The 23,685-nt window shown below is 41.4% G+C and overlaps 4 protein-coding genes across 10 annotated transcripts in view; 2 read left to right on the top strand and 2 right to left on the bottom strand.

Moving 5' to 3' along the window:
- Positions 1 to 798, bottom strand: part of WDR76 (WD repeat domain 76) — a 54,837-nt gene extending 54,039 nt beyond the window's left edge. The window contains exon 1 of the mRNA XM_028506157.2: positions 560 to 798. The gene's annotated coding sequence lies outside the window, so the exon portion shown is untranslated. The remainder of the gene's footprint in view (positions 1 to 559) is intronic.
- On the top strand, positions 741 to 15,136 carry MFAP1 (microfibril associated protein 1). The gene is made up of 9 exons (XM_028506475.2): positions 741 to 987; positions 5,482 to 5,701; positions 6,941 to 7,070; positions 7,343 to 7,530; positions 8,042 to 8,150; positions 8,252 to 8,412; positions 10,922 to 11,081; positions 13,846 to 13,935; positions 14,030 to 15,136. The coding sequence occupies exons 1-9, from the start codon at positions 903 to 905 to the stop codon at positions 14,210 to 14,212; spliced, it is 1,326 nt and encodes a 441-aa protein (XP_028362276.1). The 5' UTR covers positions 741 to 902; the 3' UTR covers positions 14,213 to 15,136.
- Positions 15,137 to 15,359: 223 nt separating this feature from the next.
- Positions 15,360 to 17,631, bottom strand: HYPK (huntingtin interacting protein K). Of its 2 annotated transcripts, XM_028506479.2 has the most exons (4): positions 17,360 to 17,573; positions 16,958 to 17,013; positions 16,562 to 16,613; positions 15,360 to 16,410 (listed from the first exon to the last, which is right to left on the bottom strand). In XM_028506479.2, exons 1-4 carry the CDS (start codon positions 17,519 to 17,521, stop codon positions 16,315 to 16,317), a joined length of 366 nt encoding a protein of 121 aa, XP_028362280.1. In that variant the 5' UTR covers positions 17,522 to 17,573; the 3' UTR covers positions 15,360 to 16,314. The 2 variants fall into 2 exon arrangements, with proteins under 2 accessions (XP_028362280.1, XP_035888544.1); XM_036032651.1 differs by lacking the exons at positions 15,360 to 16,410; positions 16,958 to 17,013 and having other exon boundaries at positions 16,554 to 16,613; positions 17,360 to 17,631.
- A 455-nt stretch (positions 17,632 to 18,086) lies between these two features.
- SERINC4 (serine incorporator 4) lies at positions 18,087 to 23,614 on the top strand. Of its 6 annotated transcripts, none has more exons than XM_036032617.1 (12): positions 18,087 to 18,289; positions 18,735 to 18,911; positions 19,030 to 19,208; positions 19,714 to 19,793; positions 20,101 to 20,194; positions 20,443 to 20,519; positions 20,851 to 20,946; positions 21,049 to 21,175; positions 21,541 to 21,613; positions 22,039 to 22,087; positions 22,236 to 22,389; positions 22,565 to 23,614. In XM_036032617.1, exons 1-12 carry the CDS (start codon positions 18,188 to 18,190, stop codon positions 22,761 to 22,763), a joined length of 1,407 nt encoding a protein of 468 aa, XP_035888510.1. In that variant the 5' UTR covers positions 18,087 to 18,187; the 3' UTR covers positions 22,764 to 23,614. The 6 variants fall into 6 exon arrangements, with proteins under 6 accessions (XP_035888510.1, XP_035888505.1, XP_028362274.1 ...); XM_036032612.1 differs by having other exon boundaries at positions 20,443 to 20,654; positions 21,049 to 21,151; XM_028506473.2 differs by having other exon boundaries at positions 20,443 to 20,654.
- Positions 23,615 to 23,685: the final 71 nt, after the last annotated feature.

Here is a 23,685-nt window from a genome sequence, read left to right as displayed (position 1 = left end):
TGAATAAAATTCAAGCTTTTTTCATTTTTCACATTTATATACTTTATTTTATTTTAAAATTCAAGCTTCTTGAGAACATAAGGCATTTAACAATATTCCATACTCCTTACAGAGAGCTAAGCATGGTAAACGCAAGTACTTAATACCTATGGACTTTACAAACTCTTTCCAGCCGGTTACATGTTTTGAGGTTTTTTTAAATAGGCAGTCTCCGAAAACTTTAACTGGAAACCCTAAAAAGAGAGTGTTCAGATTTCAGGCATTGTCCCTGGCCCCTTTTTGGAGTGTGTGTGTGTGTGTGTGTGTGTGTGTGACACTGGCGTAAATCACCACCACCAGCCAATTGTCACTAAAATATCCAGCACCACAACACACTCAGCTTTATCAGCTGGGCTGATCAGGTGCTATTGGCAGGACTTCTATCCCAATTAAACTCTAATTCTGAACTTTGAACAGTCTGGACAAATCGCCCTTCGCTATCCCCAGGATTTCTTATTCCTCACTATCCTATTTTCCTCGGCTTCAAACGAAGCTAACAAACAAAACCTTTAATTCTGACCTTCCTCGCTGCAACGGTCTTAAGAGCAAAAAGCCCAACAGAAGTAATTTCCCACCAGAAGTGGCGTCCAAATACTACGATACTGAGAACTATAGGGCAGACTGTGTACTGGCGCTGTAACACATTCGACGTTCTAAGATAGGAGCCCAGAGGTCCTCCACAATCCCACAATCCTCTGGTCGCAATTTCCGGTTCTTCTAGCTCGGTTTTGAGTGAAGTTTCCCTCAGTCGCGCTTCAGCGTCCAGTTCCTCTAGGTGTAGAGGGGGTTTTTTTTTCTGTTCTTTGACGTTGCAGGTGTTTAGTGTTTGGAATCAGTGAAGTTTCGGGAGTACCACGACAGCCATGAACATGTCGGCCCCAAGCGCACTCATGAAACAACCGCCCATTCAGTCCACGGCCGGAGCCGTCCCTGTTCGTAATGAGAAAGGTACTGTGCTGAGCTGTTTTCCAATCGGATCTTCCTGTTCCCTCCCCAGCATACTCCAGACCTACCCCCGGCCGACCACCCCAACCCCGCAGATCCTTAAGACCTTCCTCCCTATTTCTTCGACTTTCTCCCACCCTATCGCGTTGCCAAGGCCAGGGGAGGGGCGGGGGGAACACTTCTATCTCCTTGTTTCTTATATGCTTACGTTTTCCAAGCACTCCTCTTTTTTTTTGCATCCACCAGTTCGTAAGACTAATACAGAATGAATGCCTGCTGCTTGCGGGGCGTTTTGCGGGATATAATCCCTCATTTGTTATCCATGCACTCTATTTATGTTGCTTCTATAATTCTTATCCTTATAAGTATTTATGTGTCTGTTTCCCTCTACTACATAATAAGCTCATAACTTCCCTGAGGCAGGAACCATGTCTTATTAAACTTTTTAAACTTGAAACCAACGCAGTGACTGTATTTACTGAAGTAAATACAAAGTCGTGTAAGATAGTGCCCCTAACCTTAAGGAACTCATATTCTAGTAGACTTGGGATATTCAAAAAGAGGTCTTTCACATCTGTAATACCTGTCACATAGGTGAAACCAGGCTCTGTGAGAGCAGAGAAGGAATAATTTCTTCAGATTGAGGTAATCAAAGCTTTTTGAAGAAGGTGGCACTTAAGTTGACCCTTAAAGAATGGTATAATTCCAGTGAGTGCAGATGGAAGAAGGGACACAGTATGTGTTTGTGGTAGTCAGAATAAAGAGTCAAAGAGTTTTTCCAGTAAGGATTTTGGAAAATAATATCGGGGGGGTGTTGGTTTTTAAATATACTGTACCTATCCATGGGCAACTTGTCTCTTTTTTTAATTAAACATGTAAAGTATCCTTTAGATACATATAGATGTAATTTACTCATTTTTAACTGAATTCTATTGTATAGTTAAACGACAGTTTATTTCCTACTGAGTGATGGTTGTGTTATTTTTTCTCCTATTACAATCAGTGCTGCAATTGTCGCTCTTAAAGGTATTTCTTTAGTACATCTGTGTAAGAATTTCTCTACTGTAGACTCCCAGTAGTTCATCATCAACTTAACTACCTATTGCCAGTTGTTCTCCACAGTAAGAGCATGAAGTTTTTATTTCCCCATATATTTATCTACACACTTGATTTCATGATTTTTTGAGATTTTTACATTTTTGCTCAGTCTAATGGGTGTGAAATATTAATTTGCATTTCCCTGATTGCTAGTAAGTTTAGGCATCTTCTTGTTCAGATATTTTTCAGCTCCCTAGGTGTTCTCTTCAGTGAATTACCTGTTTCTGTCATTTACCCATTTTCTATTTGGTTTGTTTTTATACTTCCCAAATCTGTAATATTACCCTGTTTGGGAGTTTGGGGTTTGTTTTTTTAAATTATGTAGTGCTCTGTTACACAGGCATTTTTTAGTTTTAGTGTTATCAGATTATCAATTTTATCTTTTGTGGTTTGTGCTGTTTATTATATTAAGAAATCCTTTCCTACACTGAGATCATAGATATTTAAATTACAAAGATTTTCTATTATCTTAGTGTTTGTATAATACTAAATAGAATCGGATACACAATTGTGCAATACAGACTCTAAATTGAGGAGCTAATAGTCGGGTAGGGATGTATATGTTTAAGATGTTTTTCACACTTGGAACTTTAATCCGTCCAGAATATTTTGTGTGTGGGTGTCAGAGATCTAATTTTACTGTTTACCTTACAGTTAGCCATTTGTCCCTACTACTCCATTGTTTGACTAGCCCACCCATTCTCCACTGCTTTTTAATGTCACTCTGTAATATAGTTCTCATATAGGTTTGTTTCTCTGCTCTCTACTCTGTTCCACTGGTCTGTATGTACCTCTTGAGTCAATGACATATTGTTTTAATTACTATAAATTTAAATGAGCCTTGCAATCTGTATAAAAACACTTCCCACTCCCTAGCCCTAGCCGGTGTGACTGGGTTAGGAGTGTTGTCCTGTGACCAAGAGGTTGCAGGTTTGATTCCCCATCAGGGCACATGTATACCTAGGTTGTGGGTTTGAGCCCTGGTCCAGCCACATACAGGAGGCAACCAATTGATTCTTCTCTCTCTTGCATTGATGTTTCTCTCTCCCTTACTCTTTAAAAGCAATGAAAAATTTTCTTAAGTGAGGATTAAAAAAAACCCAAAAAACCCTTTCCACCCCACCTTACTTTATTCTTCTGGTTTTATTTATTTTTTTAGAGCAATTTTAGGTTCACAGCAAAATTGGGGGAAAGATACAGAGATTTCCCATATCTCTGCCAGGGTATATTTATTACAACTGATGAGCCTACACTGATACATCATAATTACCCAGAGTCCATAGTTTCCATTAATGTTCACTCATTGTGTTGTGCATTCAGTCGGTTTGGGAAAATGTATCCATCACTATGGTGTCATACACAGTATTTTCACTGACCTAAAAATCTGTGTTCTGCCTATCCATCCCTCCCACACACCCAACCCCTGGCAGCCACTGATCTTTTTACTGTCTTTATAATTTTCCCTTTTCCAGAATGTTATGCATTTGGAATCATACAGTATATAACCTTTGGGTATTCACTTTTTTCACTTAGTAATATACATTTAAGGTTCCTCCATGTCTTTTCTTTCATGGCTTGATAACTCTCTTGTTGTTGTTGTTGTTGTTTTCTTAAGTGCTGAATAATACTCCATTGTATTGATGTACCATAGTTTATCCACTCACATAAGGAAGGACATCTTCATTGATTCCAAGTTTTAGCTATTATGAACAAAGCTGCAATAAATGTCAGTGTGTAGGTTTTGTGTGGACATAATTTTTAACACATTTGGGTAAATACCCAAGAACTGCAGTTGCTGGGTTGTATAAGTGTAGGCTTACCTAAGTAGCTGTACCATTTTGCATTCCCACCAGCAATGAGTGAGGGTTCCTGTTGTTTCACACCCTTGCAAGTATTTAATGTCAGGGCCCTGGATTTTGGCCATTCTAATAGGTGTGTAGTGGTATCTTATTGTTGTGTGAATTTGTATTTCCCTGATGACATATGATGTGAGGCATTTTTATATGCTTATTTGCCATCTGTATATCTTCTTTGGTGAGGCATCTGTTAAGGTCTTTGACCTTACCTTGTTCTTCAGAATCGTCTTGGCTCCTGTCCTTCCCTGTGATTTTAGACTCTGCTTGGGAACAACTTTTAATTGAATCACATTAAAATTTTATAGATTAGTTGCTATTATCAATGGTATTTTAAACTTATTTTCGAATTATATATGTGGCTAATGTACAGATACACTTATTTTTATCCAGCATTCTTCCTGAATTCTATGTTAGTTTGTTCATTTATTATCTTGTTTTTTTTCTATGTAGATGATCATATGGTATGAAAATTATGGCAGTTCTTCCTTTTCAAGCCTTATGTTTTATCTCCTTTTCTTATTGCCCTAATTGGGGCCATAATAAAATGTTAACTAGAAGGAATGATATGGACAATGTAGGAATGCCCACTGTTTTTTAAAAGAATGCTTCTAATGTTTTATTATTTTATTATTAACTATAATGTTTGTATCTATTTTTAAGATTATGTGACTTAAACTGTATAAACATTAAATCTTACATTACCCTTTGCCCTATGAATTTTCCAAGGTTAAGTCATCCTTGAAGCTCTAGGCTGAATCCTACTAGGTCATGATGGCTTAAGAGGTTTTTTTGTTAGCGTTTACATTGTTGGAGTACATTTGCTATTATGTTATCTAGTATTTTTATATTTATGTTCACAACTGAATCTACCTAAAGTTTTCCTTTGGACTGCCCAATTTGGTTGTCAAGGACATATTCAAATCTTATACAATGGGTTGGTTAGTTTTCATTCTCCATTCACTGAAATTGTTGGTATTTGTAAGAGCGAGATTATCTACACTTGCAGGCTTGATAGCTCATAAGCTAAAAGAAGGTAGAAATAGGTAAGATTAGAAAATTGAGTTATGTGGTAATACATATATTACGAAGGCTGCCATGGAAAACTCCAGCAGAACTAAAATAATGACTGAGCAGCATTTTAACTTTATGTTCCCACTTAAATCACCCTTACTGTCTGCTGGGCACTGTTACTAAATTTATTTAAGGATATAGTTGAGGTGGAATAGCATAACTTTGTGATGGCCGTAGTCTGCCTTTGGGGGGGGACTTTTTTCTATTGTTTGACTGCTCGCTTTCCTCTACTTCATTGTACCCAAGCTGGCCCCATTATCATTAGTGTTGGCATTCACAAGAATACTTTTCCACAACTTGACCTTTGTAGGTAAATATCATTAGATGAATAGATGGTTGAGTGGTAGTCCTCTCCTCCTTCTCCCTGAACTCTTATGTACAAGGGACATAGCGCTCTACCCACAAAGGCCAATGATTTAAGGACTTTAGGTAAGAGGCTACTGAAACATAATAAGTTATCTTTCTTATCCAGGTGAGATTTCGATGGAAAAAGTGAAGGTAAAACGTTATGTGTCGGGAAAGAGGCCAGACTATGCCCCTATGGAGTCCTCAGATGAGGAGGATGAAGAATTTCAGTTCATCAAGAAAGCCAAAGAACAAGAAGCAGAGCCTGAGGAACAGGAGGAGGATTCATCTAGCGACCCTCGGCTACGGCGTCTGCAGAACCGTATTAGTGAAGATGTGGAAGAGAGGTAATAACTAGGGTTCTGTTTTCCTGGACCTGAACCCTACAGGCTAATAAATAAGAACAACAACAACAATAGCTAATGCTTGAATAGTACTTACTCTGTCAGGCACTGTTCTGTGTACATTACATTTACTAATTCTTATAATCGACACAATAACCTTACAAGGTAGGTACTATTATACCCATTTTACAAATGAGGAAACTGAGGCACAAAGGATTTAGGAAAATAACATGACCAACGTTTACAGCCATTAAGTGGCAACCAGTAAACAGCAGGTTACCACTGGTCCAAGGGCCCAAACTAACTCATTAAGGGAATAGAAAACACAGATCATTTGTTGGTTTGTTGAAGGGAGTCTTTTTAACAAAGATGTTTTATAAAAGTTGAAACATTGGTTTTATCCACTTATTTGAAAGGCTAATAAAGGGAAATTATACTGACGTAGGAAAAAGGCTTGATAAATGGTCTCACGTAGGAAAGGGAACCTCCCATCAGGGATTTTGTGTATTGTGTATTGTTTGAGACATTAGGTTACAGAGCAGGCCAGAGATCCCAAACTTTCATAGCGCATATTGCCTCAGGAATTTTTTCACAGAACCCCGAGGACCAAGCAGTTTTGTTTATTTTATTAAGGAGTTAGATCCAAAAATGTAATACATATTTATATCCTAACACCTTAGCCATTTGAAAAATATAATACACATAAAAGAAAAAACATTTTTACTTCATTTTTATAGAACCACAGTTACTTATTAGTGGGATTTGTGTGCCTCTTAGACACTAACAACCTCTCAAACCTTGGAATCAAACCAGCACTATCACTGTCATTTCTTGTTCGATACTGATTTTCATGTAGTTCTTCTCACACACTGCTTTTTGTCACAGCAGTGACCAAAAATCCAGTTTCACAAAGATAGGATGCTATTGAAAGGAAACGGTTTGATCTAATATTAAAACTATGAGCCACCTCGAACTATAAAACATATCCCAGTGCACCCATATAAGTTTGTTGTAGTGCCCCAGCATGCCTCAGCATACATTTAATGTTTTAGATCCAACTTGACTATTTGCTCTGACACTTTGAATTAGTTTCTTTAATTGGTACCTCTTTGACCATCTCAAGGCTTCAATATTAATTTTTTAAAAAACCATAATGTCCATGTGCTCTATGACTAGAGAAATGTGGTTGAGTACCTTCATTTTTATAGCATTGGTGTTATACTTGGAGATACTGTTTTTTAGACTGGCTCGACATCGGAAAATAGTGGAACCTGAAGTGGTAGGAGAAAGTGACTCAGAAGTAGAAGGAGATGCTTGGCGCATGGAACGAGAAGATAGCAGTGAAGAAGAAGAAGAAGAAATTGATGATGAGGTATATAGTAAAGTAAAATGGGAAATTCTTTCTGGGTACAAGAAAAAGCTGAGGCCTGTGCTGCTTGCTTTCTTGAAGCCCTAAAGGCACAAGATCACTGCTTTTGGCAGAACTCTAAACCAGGGTTCTCTGTTGGGAATAGGATTGAAAATACAATGGTGCTAAGGTGCATTTACTCAGATCAAAGTTTGTTGAGCTTGATGAGGGGTAAAATAAAGCCACCTAACAGCATGGGCCATTTGGCTTAATGGCTTCAACATATGACTTGATAGGAAATAGAACGGCGTCGTGGCATGATGCGTCAGCGAGCACAGGAGAGAAAAAATGAAGAGATGGAAGTCATGGAAGTGGAAGATGAGGGACGTTCTGGGGAGGAGTCTGAGTCCGAGTCTGAGTATGAGGAATACACAGACAGTGAGGATGAGATGGAGCCTCGCCTGAAGCCAGTCTTCATTCGAAAGTAAGTACCTCACAAACAGTCCTGAATCTACAGTTTCTACTTTCTAGGTCTGATGATAGAAGCCTCTTTCCTACCTCATGTTGTTCTGAAATGTAAGCACTAAGTGAAAGTCTTCTGCCCAGTGCCCTAGTTCTGCATGGTATTTGCTGAGGAATATCTTGGTGTTAGGAGATTGTCTGAGCTTGTTTTCACATCTCCAATTAAAGAGCACATATCCACCCAAGATCTTACATTATTTTAAACACAAAATTAAGCTTAAAGAGCAAATTCCTATTCCTTTCCTAATGGCTAGAAATCCTACTACTACAGTCTAGCAGGTTCCTTGCTATTCAACCAGTTCGTAAAGATGAAAGGAATTTTGATGTTCTAAAGACCTGATACAACTCCCATTTTTGGCTCTCTGCAAATAATAGAGCCAGAGATCGTCTTTCTCTAATTTGGACAGGACTTGATTTAGGGGAACAGTTCCACTCTAAGAGCTTTGGGAAATAACAGGACCTCTGCACCATAGGAAGGACCGAGTAACAGTTCAAGAGCGTGAGGCTGAAGCATTAAAACAGAAGGAGCTGGAGCAAGAGGCAAAACGCATGGCTGAGGAGAGGCGCAAATACACACTCAAGGTACTAGGAGCGGCTGTGAAGATTGAGTGCAAGGAGTAGTGTTCTTAGTTTGTCTGAAGAGAATAAGGAAGTCCAACAGTTGAATTGTTCTCCCTATCCAGATTGTAGAAGAGGAGACCAAGAAAGAGCTGGAGGAAAACAAACGATCCCTGGCTGCATTGGATGCACTGAATACTGATGATGAAAACGATGAGGAGGAATATGAGGCATGGAAAGTTCGGGAGCTAAAGAGAATCAAGAGGGACAGAGAAGATCGAGAAGCGTGAGTAATGGTCCTAGAGTTTAATACTGCTAATGGGACAAATTTTTAGTAGAATAGCTCTGAGGCTCAACACCTACTCTGAGTTCCATTCTAGCATTCTTTATGGTTCCTGCAACTGGGTGAGTTTCTGTAATTGGAATGTGGCTGTTAAAATCAGGGAAAAGAAACATACTTTGTCAGTGTTTCTTCATGATAGAGTGCCAGCTAATACTTCCTTTAGTTTCCTAGTAGACACACAGAAGTTATTCATTGTTACCAGTTTTCTATTGTTGCATTACCACCTAATCCAAAATTAAGTGACTCAGAACAACTGATTATTTCTCACAATTTTGAGGGTTGGCCAAACAGTACCTCTGCTCATATCACCTGGGCTCTCTTAATGTAGGTGCATCCAATTGAAGGACTAAGTGAGCTAGAAAGTCCAAAATTTCTTCACTCACATGTCTGGTAGCTGGTGTGGAATATCAGCTAGAATGCCTCCCTTCTTCTGTTTTTTTTTGTTGTTGTTGCTGTTGTTGCTGTTGTTGTTGGTTTTTAAAAAATATTTTATTTATTTTCAGACAAAGGAGAAGGGAGGGAGAAAGGGGAGGGGGGCATTGATATATGAGAAAAACATCAATTGATTGCCTCTTGTTCACCCTCAGCTGGGGACCTGACCCACAACCCAGGCTTGTGCCAACAGGGAATTAACTGGCAACCTTTTGGTTTGCAGGCTGGTGCTCAGTCCACTGAGCCACACCAGCCAGGTCCCTTCTTCAGTAGGCTAGACTAGCTTCCTGACATAACAGTCTTGGGGCAGGATTTCAAGAGTACAAAGGAGGAAGCTGGCAAGATCTTTGGAGGTTCTCATGTCATTTCTGCAAGGGTCATACATACTGTGAGGGGAAGAATTTATGGCATTTAAATAATCTAACACACTCACTATGTTAGAGCAGAATCATTTCTGAGCTGCACCACCCATTCCTGAAAATTAGTAAGAATGAAAGAGTAATCCCAGGTTACAGTGGGAAACCATCAATAGAAAACTCTGTTCCTGGCCTGCAGTTTCTAAGGTTTTTATCTTGGACTTCATGGAGTCCACATACCCTTTAAAATAGTATGCAAAAGTATGTGTATACTTGCATTTTTCTGGAGAAAGAGGATCTGTGCCTACCCCCACTCCCTCCAAAAAAGGTTCAAGTCCCTTCAATCTAATTAATTATGGTAATCCTTGGTTTGTGACATGTAAGCACACATACGATTAAGTGTTACAGTTATTTTAAATTCTGGGTTTTTTTCTAAGCTGAGTGGCTTTTTAGGGGATTGGTAATATTGTGAAATTAAACAGTATGTCTAAACCTCATAAAAGGCTGGAATCAACTTTTGTAAGTATGCAATACCTGATCTTGCAAGCATAATGAAGACCACCTCACATTTTTATTTATTGAGCTCCTGATCTTGATTCCTAACAGGCAATGACTAGAATTTTAAAAAGTGAATAGGCCCTGGCTGGGTAGCTCATTTGGTTAGAGCATCATCCCAATGTGCCAAGGTGTTAGGGGTTCCATCTGTGGTCAGGGCACATATGAGAAGCAACCGGTGCCTCCCAGATCCTACCTCACTGAGTCCATGGGGAAGGGGCCCCTGGAGCCCCAGGCTAAAGGTCCTGATGGTTCTGCCTGGCTTCATCTCCTTACCAACTCTCATCCACATTGCTGGTAAGGTTGAAAATGGGTCATTAAATTGTGTTTGTAAATTGACTGGAACCACACTCACGCCAACCACAAGTCAACCAAATGCCTTGGCACAGAGGTGCTGTCTTAAGTGGAATCATATGGAAATGATGTTGGCCTTATATAGTAGTTGCCTAGAGGGTAAGCAGAAGTAAACAAAGCAAAAGCTTACTTTTAATAGGAAAGCCATAAGTATATCTGACATAGTTTGCTAAAATACCATGAGAGCAATTCCTAGAAATAGCCAGCTCCTTCCAGAATTCCGCATTAACTGCTGAAGCTACAAGTGGATTTCACTAGTAGAGCCCGCATCTCCCAGTGGCCCTTATCTAAGCCAGAGGTCACACATTTGGGTGCTTTCCAGGACCAGGCAGGGAAGTTATGAGGACAGTGGGCCGGGAGGGGCTATGGTAGACTAGAGAGCACCAGGCTTCTCTACCCAGGGCAGCCATTACTTAGATCTAGCTGACAATGGATGGCAGGCCTGGAGTGCCATAGCTTCTGATTTTTCATGAGAAGTTGGAAATCTGGATGCTCGTGTAAACTCTTTGGATAATTAAAGTTTAACAAATAATTTAAGTAAAAACAAAACCTTTTCAACCACACACAAAAAAAGAAGCAACCAGTGAATGCATAAATAAGCAGAACAACTTGATGTTTCTTTCGATCTCTCCCTTCCTCCATAATAATTTTTTTTAAGGTGAATAATGCTTGAAAAGAGATAGGACTGTGTTATACTCCTATAATTAGATCTTTCTGAAGCTGGAATGATGCTAATAATTTTGTTCTTTAAACAGGCTTGAGAAGGAGAAAGCAGAAATTGAACGCATGCGAAACCTTACTGAGGAAGAGAGGCGAGCTGAGCTTCGAGCAAATGGCAAAGTTATTACCAACAAAGCTGTTAAGGGCAAATACAAGTTCTTACAGAAGTACTATCACCGGGGTGCCTTCTTCATGGTAAGAAATGAAAAGGGAAAGAGAAAGTTGTTCAGTAGGAATAATTCAGAAGCTTTGAAATCTTTTTCCCCCCCAAGAATAAAATGGTTCTGGAATGTTACTTCCACTTGCCAGCCATTGGTCAGCTTTCTCCTTTGCCTTTTGCCTGTGAAGAATATGAATCCAACAGAGAAATCTACTAGCAACAGGATATTAGAAGTTGCAGCAACTGTTCTCTCTTTTGGCCCCAGCTCCCAGAAGGAGGAAATGATGTAATAGAAGAATTGAGGAACTGAAAATAGAGACCTAGTAATCAGTGTAGATGCTAGAGTATTTTAGGTACTCAAAAACACTTAGGTATTATTATTCATAGCCAAGTGAGAAATTCTGGTTATGCACAAACCAGGCTCTGCAAATAGTTTCACATGAACTTGTATTTGCATGGCAAAAGTTCAATTCACCTCATTCTGAGCTGACAAAGTGACTTAACCTAACACACAGAAAAAGTTTAATTATCTAATCATTGCATATGTCATCTTATTTTTTTATGTAAAGACCAAAATATGTCTGTTAATTCTGCATAAAGTAACAATGACTTATTCCAAATTATTTGTATTAACACGAATAATTTCTTAATACAGAGATAGAAAGGGAATGGAAACATTTTTTTTTATTTTTTTTTATTTTAATCATTGTTGAAGTACAGTTTTCTCCCTTTTACTCCCAATCTAAGGAATGGGAACATTGATTGCATTTATTTTAATGCTGTGTAGCTTGTTAAATTATTTCTTAATGTTAAAGGAGACTGTATCAAAAACTTAGACTAGCTTTTTTAAATGTTGTGTACCAGACCCAACTGCAGCTAAATTCCTACCTTCTACTGCAGATACCAGTAAAAAAAAAAAAAAAATTAAATCTTCAGTGTAGGGTTCCTTACTTCTCTCCAAAATCAGTGTCTGTCCACTCAGCAAGAAATGTTTGCTTTTTATATAGTTTTTCTACATTGGAGTTGGTAGGAATTACGAATTATTTGTTATAGTGCTTCAAAGTCATGAAGTATTGCTTAAGCATTTCAGCGGCTTTGATAATTAAGCTTCTTAGAGAAGTGTATTGCTGGCTGGCTAAGATACATAAGGTTTCTGTGAAAGTCTTGGTGCACATACTCAAATACGAAGTCTTCCATCTACACAGGGAGAGTGAAGTTGAAATGGCTTCTGAGATAAAATGAGGGACTCTTAGGCTCCAACAGGAGAAAAGTAGGTCTCACAAAAATGGTTTAATTGTCCTACCTTTAAACTGGGCCTTTCTATAGTGAAGGGAAAAGAATACTCCAAAAGTATGGTTGGTTAAAGGACTCAGCTCTCATGAAGCTTTCCTTAACCAAGATGGTGCTTTCAATGCCTTCACCACATATGTGTATAATCTGGTTGATCTAAAACTATTCTCTGTAGTTATATAGTTCATTAAGTAAATAACCTTTTGAGCTTTTACTGTGTAAAGGACACTATTTAATACTCAGAATGCTTACAATATAAAAATGAAGCTAAGGCAAAAAAATACTGTATGTAAGGAAAGTGAAAAAGTACTGTGGGACTTCTGAAGACGGAGATGTTATATTTGGTAGAAGACTGAAAAGTGTAATATAAAGGAGGTGGCATTTAATGTATAAACTTTCTGACACTTGGTGGTAGGAGGACATTCCAGATAAAGGGACCAGGAGTAGAGGCAGAAAGTATCATCTGTAACAGAAAGTAGAAAGGAAAGGAGAGGTAGATTAAGGCCATACAGTGTTTGGCCTTGCTAGTACACAGAGGAATTGTTTAATAAAATAGAGGCCCTGGCCAGTTACCATATTTTGCTGTGTGTAATGCACTCCTGTGTATAACACACACCCATATTTTTGTGTGCGCTATGCATGGGGTTATTATACCCATGTATAATACACATCCTTATTTTTCCCTTAAAAACTGGGTATAAAGGTGTGCACCATACGTGGCAAAATACAGTAGCTCACTTGGTTAGAGCATCGTGCTCATATGCCAAAGGTACAGGTTCAATCCCTGGTTGGGGCACATACAAGACTCAACCAATGAATGCATAAATAATGAAACAACAAATTGATGTTTTTCTTTCTGTGTTCCTTTCTCTCTGTCAAATCTCTAAAGAAAAAAATTTTTAAAAATTAAATAGAGAAGCTTGAAAGTTTTTGAGCAAGGTAGAGATTTAAGAGTTGTTTAGAAACATTAATCCACTGGCAGTGTGTAAGATTGATTGCAAAGCAAAACTATGATAACCCAAGTGATGAGAATTTTAAGTAGCAACTGATAAATCTGCACAAAGATTACTCAAATTTTGAATCTAGGTTATTGAGAGAATATTGGTCCTATTAACAGAAAGTTGAATCAGGAAGTAGCTGATTTTTAGCATGGTTGGGAAAATGATTTTCACTTTAGATGTGAGTTTGAAATCCCAACAGAATATTCAAGCTAATGGGAAGTAGAAAATTCAGAATCAGAGATTTCCAAGTCCTGTAACAGAGTTAAAGTCATATGAGTGAATGAACATAGTGAGTGCAGACAGAATATAGCCAACCTTCAGGAAATGTCTACACTTAGGAAGAAAAAAGAACATAAAAGAAAGGAGTGTTAACCTCAACTAGATGTATGCTCTGAAGATAAGGTTCAATATCTCTACTTTCTTTGTATTCCTTGTCATAGTTTCATAAATTTGTGGTTTGAATATATGGCAAATAAAACCAAAAAGTTGATAAGACTCTTTTCTACAGGATGAGGATGAAGAAGTATATAAGAGAGATTTCAGTGCACCTACCCTGGAGGATCATTTCAACAAAACCATTCTTCCCAAAGTCATGCAGGTATGGGGTACCTTAATAACACGAGAAAATAATATATTGAGGGCTGGGATATGATATGTTTGGTACTGTAACTCATCATCTGTTCTTCCCTCAGGTCAAGAACTTTGGGCGTTCTGGTCGTACCAAATACACCCACCTTGTGGATCAGGATACCACCTCCTTTGACTCAGCATGGGGCCAAGAGAGTGCCCAGAACACAAAGTTCTTTAAACAAAAGGCAGCTGGGGTACGAGATGTATTTGAACGGCCATCTGCCAAGAAACGGAAAACTACTTAAAGTTCAAATACTTCTTCTTCCATCTATGAGACACAAGGGGACATCTCGGCGTCTGGTCCTTGATTTGCTTTTACCGTTATTTACATGATGGCCCATGTATGCACCCTATTGGAACTACTGCCATACTTGTGACACCGGGCAACCCAGTCTTTGAAGGTGCTTTTGTGAGGTTTGGACTTATGCTGAGAAACCCATAGAAAAGTACTATCCAGGTAGGATTATCCCCACTTATAACTATTTCTAAGAAATCTTAGGTTTCATCATTGTTCTGGCTTCCAAAATTCACTTGGGACTGTTCCAAGTTTCTTTTTCCAGCCGCTTAGCTTGGGTCAGAAACATGGGCATATAAGTGGACAGTGCATTATTTCTACCTTACAAGAAATCTAAGCACATTGAAAAACCTGTTTTGCTTTTTTGGCTGGAGTCAGTTTTTCTAGGTGAACATACTTTTTAATCCATTTATGTATATGTCAAGAAATAAAAGAATCACATGCCAAGAGACTTTTTGAGCTTGATACTAGAAATAAAATGTGTAGGCTGACAAGTATCTACCTGTTAACTAAAATAAAGTCAGCAGAGAACTGTTAGACAAATGGTGTTTCACACGTTAATCATCTCCTTTGATCTCAGAAACAAACACAGACTCTATAGACAGGCTGTATTCTTACTGGAACCCAGATTTATGCCATGAGCAAATGCATTAAGTAGTTGTCTTTGCCTTCTTAATTGTCTTGTATTTGCCCAGCTCATATATCAAGGAGGGCACAGTGCTGAGTTGCAGTGCAGTGACATCATGCTAAATTCATGATTTTACCACTTAGTATTTACTACATAACTACCATGTACATGGCAGAGCATGAGGAGTCCTAGGGGTTATAAGAAAAGACATTTAACCAGCAGGAAGGCTACCTCTCAAATGCATGAGAAAATAAGAAAGGCTGAGGTTTGTTCATATCCTTTAAATGCCCCACTAGGAAAATCACTCATAAATCATAAAGTCCTACAATAAAAATACAAGTGCAAGTAATTATTATAAGATAACAAACACATAAAGATGAATTTAAATCACTGTTGTGTGTGCCAGATGGGGAATATAATCTAAGAATCATCCTAGAACCAAAATGAAAATAAGTGCATGAAACTCTTAGGAACAGGTTTATAGCTGCTACTTGAGTTTTTACTCTGAAGCAGATACTAGGCCAAGCTTTTCACATTCACCAGCTCATCAGTTCTTAGAACAACCTTTCTGGTATGTATCATTTTACAGTTCACAAGACAAAAGCTCAGCAAGGATAACTTGGCCAAAGTTGATCAACTTTTTTTTATATATATTTTATTTCTACAGAGAGGGGAAGGGAGGGAAAGGAAGAGAAACATCAGATCGATTGCCTCTAGCACATGTCCCAACCAGGGACCAGGCCCGCAACCCGGGACCGGGAATGTGCCCTGACCAGGAATTGAACCAGTATCCTTTCACTTTGCAGGATGATACTCAACCAACTATTGAGCCACGCTGGCCAGGGTCAAAGTTGATCAACTTTTAAAGTTTATTCTCTCTTCAGGATAGAAAACAGAATGTAAGGTATCAGTGTCATGGTTCAGAATTCAAAGATTAAAATCAATTTCAGTAAATAAAAATCTGATTAATTCCATATATGACCTGAACTTTGATATATTCTATTGTCTTACCATGTAGGTACTCACTTCCAGTACCTAAATTCTAACTCAAAGTAGCTTATGAACTGGATTCCTGACTTACATCTAAATACGGTGGTTCCTAGGCAGCATATGCCACAAGGTACAGTAACTTTGCTCCAAATGTACCTTGAATATTGCTGAGTGAGATCTAGTCTAATGAATGCCACCTAGCATTTGCATCTGAATATAAAATGCTCTTCTAAACTGATCCTTCACATAGGTTCATTAACGGCTGTGAGGTATGGTAGGGTGGGGGTCACTTAAATTCAGTTCTACTCCAACATGTAAATTTCCCACAATAAAATACAATATACATTGCACTTAATCCAAGATGATAAAACTGCAAAAAAAGACATCTTTATTGCAATAAATTAATCCAGTGGGTAGGTCCGAGAAAGCACAAATCAGTTGGTTAGAGCAATAAGAGCCTCTACCACGTTGCCCATGTGTTCCCTCAAGCTCCGTTCTGCTGCTGCTCGTGAGATCTCCATCTCTGTCATCTGCAGGAAAAGGATCAATGATGTTACCTAAGCCGCCTCTCTGACATTCATGTGCCACCAAAACATGCTGACTCTATTTGTTTCAGGAAACAACCTAAATTAGGCAAAGTAACCTCCCCTACCCATTTACTAGTTAGGCATCACTACTCACAATGAGCTCCAGATCTTCCTTCTTGATGGTGACTTTTGCCAGTTCCTTCTCCCTAAAAATATTCAGGTATATTAGTCCTCATTCTCTGCCTCCGCCATAAACTCCCATGAAGGATCATTCCTAGCTGGGCCTGACAAATAAATGACTCTTGATAAACACTATTGAGTGAAAATACAAAATGACTCCTACCCTCTCCCCTGAAGTCTTTAAGCAGACCGTTGGTGTTGCCAACAGGCCTTTCCTTCTACCAACAAGGTTGTAAACTTTAGACCTACAGGAACTGGTAGCAGAGTTGAAGAATGATACAAGGTATTCAATACAAAGGCTTAATCACGGCTTTCATTTTTGCTGGGGTGAAAAGGGACTGGTAGGGCTGACTGTATGCAGAGGACTTACCGCTCTTGTTTAGCTTTCTGCTCCCGAGAACGTCTGTCTCCAATCACGGACATGGCCTATGGGAAAGACATCTAGTTACTGCTCTGCTACCCACAAGTCCTAATATAAAAAGCCATTAACAAGTGAGGCAGGTGTGTATTCAATGACGAGTTTATCAGGAACCAAGTCCAATTTAATTCAATTCTGTGCTCCTGAGGCCCACTTTAAACCCAATCTCCAGCAAACTCCTTTCTGCAAGCCGCAGGTCCCAGTGATGGTTTGGCTTCCCTCTTGCCTCCTCCCACCATCGGGATCGAGACCCCATCCTGAAGAGAGACCCCATCCTGAAGCGGGGCTTCCAGTTACAGCCTTGGAGCCCCCTCTGCTCTCAGCCCAATTACACAGGCTCCCGGCCAACCTCACCGTCTCCAGGTTGGAACTTTGGATCTCCTTCTCCTCCGCATAGTCGGTGACTCTCTCCAGGTCTGCCGCACCACTGTCATGCTTTCGTGGCTTTTCAGGAGGCCTCTCCGGACCACTGGTCTCGGTCTCCAACTCCAACTCCACGTCTCCCTCGGTCGCCATATCACCCAACCGCGCCGCAGCACAGGCTCCGCCCCACCCCGCGACTTCCGGTAATGCACCACCCGCCCCGCCCTACAACTTCCGGTAACGCGCCACAACATCCGAGGAAGAGGAGGAGGCGGGCTGTACTTCGGCCACACCTGCCTAGGGCTCTGGTCCTAGAAGCTTCAGCGAAGGAGGTTCACCTGTCCGACTTCTTTTTGGGCTGTACAGTGGGTTTTTTCAGCAAGGCCCATTCCCAGACCTCACCAGTCACCACTGGAGAACTTCCCAGCACACATCCTCCCCTCTTCTAGGGTGGATTCCTCCCATCACTCTTCCCTCCCCCCACATACACCCATGGAATCCCATTCAACCAGCATAGGTGCTGTCTAATCCTAAACCAATTAAGAATGCTAATCCACAGGAGGCCACAAGCAACTACTCTTTAATCTGGGGAGAATATCTGCGTGGCCTAAGGGCCCTTAGGAGAAAGTCGTTTCACGGGGACATCTGCACTTACTACACCCTGGAAGTCTGTGTTTTCCTGAAGTTCCTCCCAACTCTGTCCTAGATTGGATGACCCGCCCCAGCACAGCGGCAGTCCAGTGGGCTGAGGACAAAAGATCTGCTATTTTTTCATCAACCTTCCACCTCGTAGACCTGGGCCTAATCGCTGGGACAAAGATGGTGGGTGCAAAGGCCATAGCAGGCCCCAGCACCTCCCTTCACCTGACACAGCAAGACAGTGAAGTCTGCAGTGTCATAGTGAAACCTCCCTTCTATCAGGTGAGAGGGTACTTGGGCAGAGGCTTGAAAGCTCCTTAAAGGATAGTTATCTGAAAAGTGGAAGGGAATGGTGGCTGAAGCTGGGGTGGAAAACCCATCAGAGCCAATAAAGATAAGCCTTCCTTCCCCTTCTGCTTCTATGCCTCTAAGACTATTCATCATTAAACCTCTCCTCCCAACTTCCCAGTACCGTATGTTTAGGTCCAGGGAAAGGTTAGAGGCCAAGTGTGACTTAGGCTTTTAGGAAGGTCTGCTTGAGCCAGTAGGTAAACTCATGATGGAAGCTCTACTTGATGTCAGTGGGTGGCGATCCTAAATAGCTTGAAAGAAAGGAGAAGGGGAAATTTTGGAATTCAGCCTCATGGTTTAAATTCACACATGCATTAATGTAACTGTTTCCTCAGCAAATCTCTACCTTGCTTCCCTGCATCTGCTATACCCACAGGTGTCCGGCTGTAGATCTGTTCCCTGTACCTGCTGCTGCCATTCTAGGTGGCCTCATCTCACAGAGTCCACTTACAGCCGCCTGTTCTACATCCTCCTCCATGCAGGGGCCTCAGCAGTCTGCTGTCTCCTGTTGTCAAGAACTGTAGTGGAGAGGGTATGGGGTAAAACACATGGGGTAAGTGTGAGGGGGATCAGGTTGCACTGACTAGACACAGATTGGGGACAGGAACAAATGAGTGAATAATACCCATGAGAAGCAGGTACCTCTATGCATAACTTGCCCTCCCTTCCAGATCCAGATGCCTTCAGGGTTGTGTGCCCATCTGTTTGGCCACTCTCACTGCCCAGTGCTCAGTGGCTCTGGGGCTGTGTACCGAGTTTGTGCAGGAACTGCCACCTTCCACCTGCTGCAGGCTGTGCTGCTGGTCCACCTCCACTCCCCTACCAGCCTGCGGGCACACCTGCATAATAGGTTTGTGTACTCTTTGGGTGGGGAGATGGTGGGGAGGGAAGTAGACATAACCATAAAGGAAATCCCAAGATGAAATAATAGCACTGTAAAGACAGACAACAGGTTTAAGTCCCTGCTTCTGATGTACTTGCTGTGTGACCATAAGCCACACATTTATCCTCTTTGAACTTCTACTTTCTAAAATGGAGGTAACAGTGGAGTTAGGGGCAAACCCCATGTCAACAGCACAAACGGTCATCCTGTATCAAGGGTAAAATGCTGTCCCGGTGTTATTTAGGTATCTGGGAGTTATAATTTGGAATAAGCTGTGAGGGGCCTGTTTCTAGCCCCTCTCCCTATCTCTAAGCATAGGAAAGGAGGAAATTGGTTCCTCCTTTCCTATGCTTAGTTGTTTCTTCTCTCCCTCTCCTATAGTTTTGCTTTTTCCTTTGCCTTCCTCCATTAAGGACTTTTCACTCTCCTTTGCCCTTTCTTCTGAGACTGGTTTTCTCTCCCTGCTAACCAGCTTCTGGCTCCTCAAACTACTGTTCCTGCTAGGTATCTGTGCTGTTACCTTCTGCATCCCTGACGAGCATCTCTTCCCAGGTACCTTCCATCTCACATCCTGAACAATAGGCTAAAAGATTTTTCTAAGAAAAATAAGGGGTAGCCCTGGCCAAGTGGCTCAGTTGGAGCATCATCCCATACACCAAAGGGCTGCAGGTTCAATCCTGTTAAGGCATGTACCAAAGGCAACTGATCTATGTTTCTCTCCCCCTGCCCTCTCTAAAAATCAATAGAACATATCCTTGGTTGAAAATTTAAAAATAATAAAAGAAAAAGAGAAGGTAGAAATAGAACCAGGAGTAACAATATGATGAGCTACATTTTCCCACCGGTGCCCCACTTGCAGCTTGGCATTACATTGGCATTTGTGGAGGCTTTACATTCATCCTGCTGCAGCTGGTGCTTATCACAGCCTTTGCCCATTCCTGGAATAAGAACTGGTAAGAAGCACATAACCCTAAAGGCTCTTCCTGGGAATACTGTCTGACATTAGTAGACCCAGTGGGCTTGGAACAGTGGTTGCCTAACTTCCCACTGAGCAATATCAAAAAAGCTCAGGAATCTGGTAACTCTGTGGACCAGGTGAGATGGGTAGTCATAACCAGTCTTCTGGGAGGAATAGTTGGTAGAGGGTAAACAGAAAAATGTTGGAGCCCCAAGCCATTGCCCACCTCCCACCTGCCCTTAGGCAAACAGGTGCATCCCAAGACTGCCGCTGGTTCCTAGCCATGCTGCTGGCCACCCTAGGATTCTACAGCATGGCAGGTGTGGCAGCTGTGTTCCTGTTCCACTACTACACGCACCCAGCTGGCTGCCTGCTCAACAAGATACTGCTTAGTCTGCACCTTTGTTTCTGTGGCCTCCTCTCCTTCCTCTCCATTGCTCCTTGCATCCGCCTCAGTGGGTATCATCCCAGATGCCTTCCTTGCCTTACAACATCCCAGATTTTGGGGACTTTAGTACAGCAAATTTCATTAGTTTCCCTAATCTTAGTTCTCTGCTCCCCCCCCAAGCATGAGGAGACAAGTGTGGGTGGGGGTAAGAGTGGAGGAAATTACTACCCTGTAGGCAAAAGCATGATCCACATTCTTACCAGAGCAACCGGGCTCTGGCCTTCTACAAGCCTCTATCATCAGCTGTTACATCATGTACCTGACCTTCTCTGCACTGTCCAGCCGACCTCCAGAGAGTGGTAAGAACAGGACCTGGACTCCCCATGCTAAAACATTTTTTTTTCTCCTACCAAATACCTAGCTTGTTCTCACCACCTTTCTCTTCTCTTATCCCTTCTCAGTAATCCTTCAAGGAGAGAATCATACTCTATGCCTGCCTGGCACAAGTATAACGGAACCTCAAACACCAGATACCTCCCTGGCAGTGTTGAGTGCTGGCATCATGTATGCTTGTGTGCTTTTTGCTTGGTGCGTAAGTGTTAAGGGAACAGGTATGAGAGAAGGACATGGAGGGATGGTCAGATTGTCTGGGGCCATGTTTATTTAAACTTAAAAGCAAGAGGAAAGCTCCCCATTAACAGAAACAGTTTCTAAGCATAGCACTTGTCACATGATTTGTATGTGAAGAGGGCCAAGGGGGATAATTTGAGAATGAAAATATGTAAGTATCATAGGGCCCCTCATATGAAGATATCTAAATCTTTTGGGGGGAAAGGGGTTCTGGGATCACAATACTCTCCTGAGTTACCTATATGGACCAGCTGGCAGTAGATGCCCTAAGGCAGTCCCTCCTGCTGTTTGACTGAACCTGCCTGAGAACTGTTTTTTCTCAGCAATGAGGCTTCCTACCTGGCTGAGGTTTTTGGGCCCTTGTGGATCATCAAGGTTTACAGCTATGAGTTCCAGGTGAGAATGGAGAGCTCAGTATTCCCAATTCCCCTCCCTCCTCACATACAGACACACACACACACACACACACCCTACCAATCTCTACCCAGAAAGGTCAGATTCTAGCTGCTATTACCTTTTATTGAGTACCCAAAATGTGCTAGGCACTGTGCTACTTTACATACATAATCTCATTTAATGTAATCCTCACAACAACCCTGTGAGGTAGGTATTTGCTCCACTTTACAAATGGAGAAATTGAGGCACAGATTAAACATCTTACCAAAATTCCCACAGCCAGTTATATGCTGGAGCTAACATTTGAACCCAGGTGTGCCTCTACTTCTTACACCAAATTAACTTTTCAAAGAAGGCAATTTTCTATTAAAACCTTCACATTCTTTTCAAAGTCATTCCAAAACATGCTGCCTTTTGTTTTACAGAAGCCCTCACTCTGTTTCTGTTGCCCTGAAACAGTGGAGGTAAAGGAAGGTGAGTGTCAAGTAAGGATCCATAAAAAAGTGTAGATTTCTGCAGTGCCAAAGAGCCCTTCAGTGCCTTCACAAATGGGGGGGGGGGGGGGGGGGGGGGCATGCACCGGGAGGGAAGAGGTATTTCAGCAGCCCCTCCCTCTCTTCAGGGCAAGGGGAAGGAGCTGCCAGGCCAGATGACCAAGAGACCTCTCCAGTTCCTCCAGTGCAAGCCCAGCACCTTTCCTACAGCTACTCTGCCTTTCACTTCGTCTTCTTCCTTGCATCCCTCTATGTCATGGTTACCCTTACTAATTGGTTCAGGTAGGATGGAGGTAGCCTGGGATACTCTCCTGAAATCCTAGCTACTTGAGGCAAAGAGCAAGCCAAGGCCACTCACAAAGGTTCCCAGGAGACACACATGGGTCTGCCATAATCTGGTGGGAAGGTAGGACAGGTCTAGATGCATATTTTCTAACCACAGACTTTGGTTTCACAGCTATGAGGGAGCAGAACTGGAAAAGACCTTCACCAAGGGGAGCTGGGCTACCTTCTGGGTCAAGATTGCCTCATGCTGGGCCTGTGCACTCCTCTATGTGGGGCTGCTACTGGCACCACTCTGTTGGCCCCCCACCCAGGACCCCAAGCCGCCGCCTATCTTTATGCAACACTGCCATCGTATTAGTGTTGCCAGATAGTAAACATCCAGTTTAGATACTTTTAACAAAGCTGGTTCCTTTGAGGCTATGCTCCTAGTCTTGGTTCAGGGGAACTGTACAGCCCAGCAAATACCTCAAGGACATAATGGGCAGTTACCTTGTTTAGGCTGAAGTCAATATTATGTCTGAATTGGAAAAAGTGGTTATATATACCCTAATGCCCTGGGCAAGTATCTGACTCACTAGAGCTACCATTATATCTTCACCCTAACTGAAGAGCCTGACTCCCAAGTTAGCAGCTCAGGGAACCACTGCTAACCCCAGCATAGAGTGTGATACCAGCCCTTTCCTGGCTCTCATGGTGGAGATGAGGGCAGGGGAAAAACCAAGAGGGACTGAAGACTCATTTGGCTCTGCCCTTGGAGATAAAAAGAAACAAGCAATTCAGCCCTGGGCACAGGGATATAAGAAGCCCAGAACAAACCCCGGACACAGGAAGAAAAGAACAGACACTACCCTAGGTTTTAATCCTGATCTTAAGGTCAAAGTAGTGGGAAGACAAAAACCACCCTCACTTCATGAGGAATGAAAGAAGACAATGTGAACACTTGAAAGCAACTGACTGTAAAGTCAGTGAGCAGCAGGCTTTTGGGGCCCACCTTCAAGCAGGCAAACAAACTGAGAAAGAATAAGGAAGAAGGGCATAAACTTGGGTCTTGGAGCCTTCCTCCTTAGGCCCTCAACTCCATCCCTGGGATGGTGTTTAAGGTCTAAGTAGTGGACAAAAATTACAGAAAAGAAGTCCCTATGGTTCTTAGAAGAGTCTTCTACCACATTCCCAGAGTGCTTGTCTGTTTGTTATAGTAATAATAAAGAACTTTTCCCTGATATTTCATTTAGGCTACATATCCACAACCTTTAAAAATTTAAAGTTCTCTCCCCTGTTCGTGGGAAAGGGCAG

This window comes from Phyllostomus discolor, chromosome 1 (genome assembly GCF_004126475.2).
Source record: "Phyllostomus discolor isolate MPI-MPIP mPhyDis1 chromosome 1, mPhyDis1.pri.v3, whole genome shotgun sequence".
Lineage (NCBI taxonomy): Eukaryota > Metazoa > Chordata > Mammalia > Chiroptera > Phyllostomidae > Phyllostomus > Phyllostomus discolor.
Note: the sequence above shows the minus strand (reverse complement) of the source record. Positions and strands in the feature narration are given on the sequence as shown.

Bases quoted from the DNA above. Each gene is read 5' to 3' on its own strand.
- MFAP1 (XM_028506475.2), top strand. From the start codon at position 903: ATGAACATGTCGGCCCCAAGCGCACTCATGAAACAACCGCCCATTCAG. The intron at 7,531-8,041 runs GTAAGTACCTCA...TCTGCACCATAG, and splicing joins AAGCCAGTCTTCATTCGAAA to GAAGGACCGAGTAACAGTTC. The intron at 13,936-14,029 runs GTATGGGGTACC...TTCTTCCCTCAG, and splicing joins TTCTTCCCAAAGTCATGCAG to GTCAAGAACTTTGGGCGTTC.
- HYPK (XM_028506479.2), bottom strand. From the start codon at position 17,521: ATGGCGACCGAGGGAGACGTGGAGTTGGAGTTGGAGACCGAGACCAGT. The intron at 17,014-17,359 runs GTGAGGTTGGCC...TCTTTCCCATAG, and splicing joins AAAGTTCCAACCTGGAGACG to GCCATGTCCGTGATTGGAGA. The intron at 16,411-16,561 runs GTGAGTAGTGAT...CTTTTCCTGCAG, and splicing joins AGGAAGATCTGGAGCTCATT to ATGACAGAGATGGAGATCTC.
- SERINC4 (XM_028506473.2), top strand. From the start codon at position 18,188: ATGGTGGGTGCAAAGGCCATAGCAGGCCCCAGCACCTCCCTTCACCTG. The intron at 22,088-22,235 runs GTGAGTGTCAAG...CCCTCTCTTCAG, and splicing joins AACAGTGGAGGTAAAGGAAG to GGCAAGGGGAAGGAGCTGCC. The intron at 22,390-22,564 runs GTAGGATGGAGG...TTGGTTTCACAG, and splicing joins ACCCTTACTAATTGGTTCAG to CTATGAGGGAGCAGAACTGG.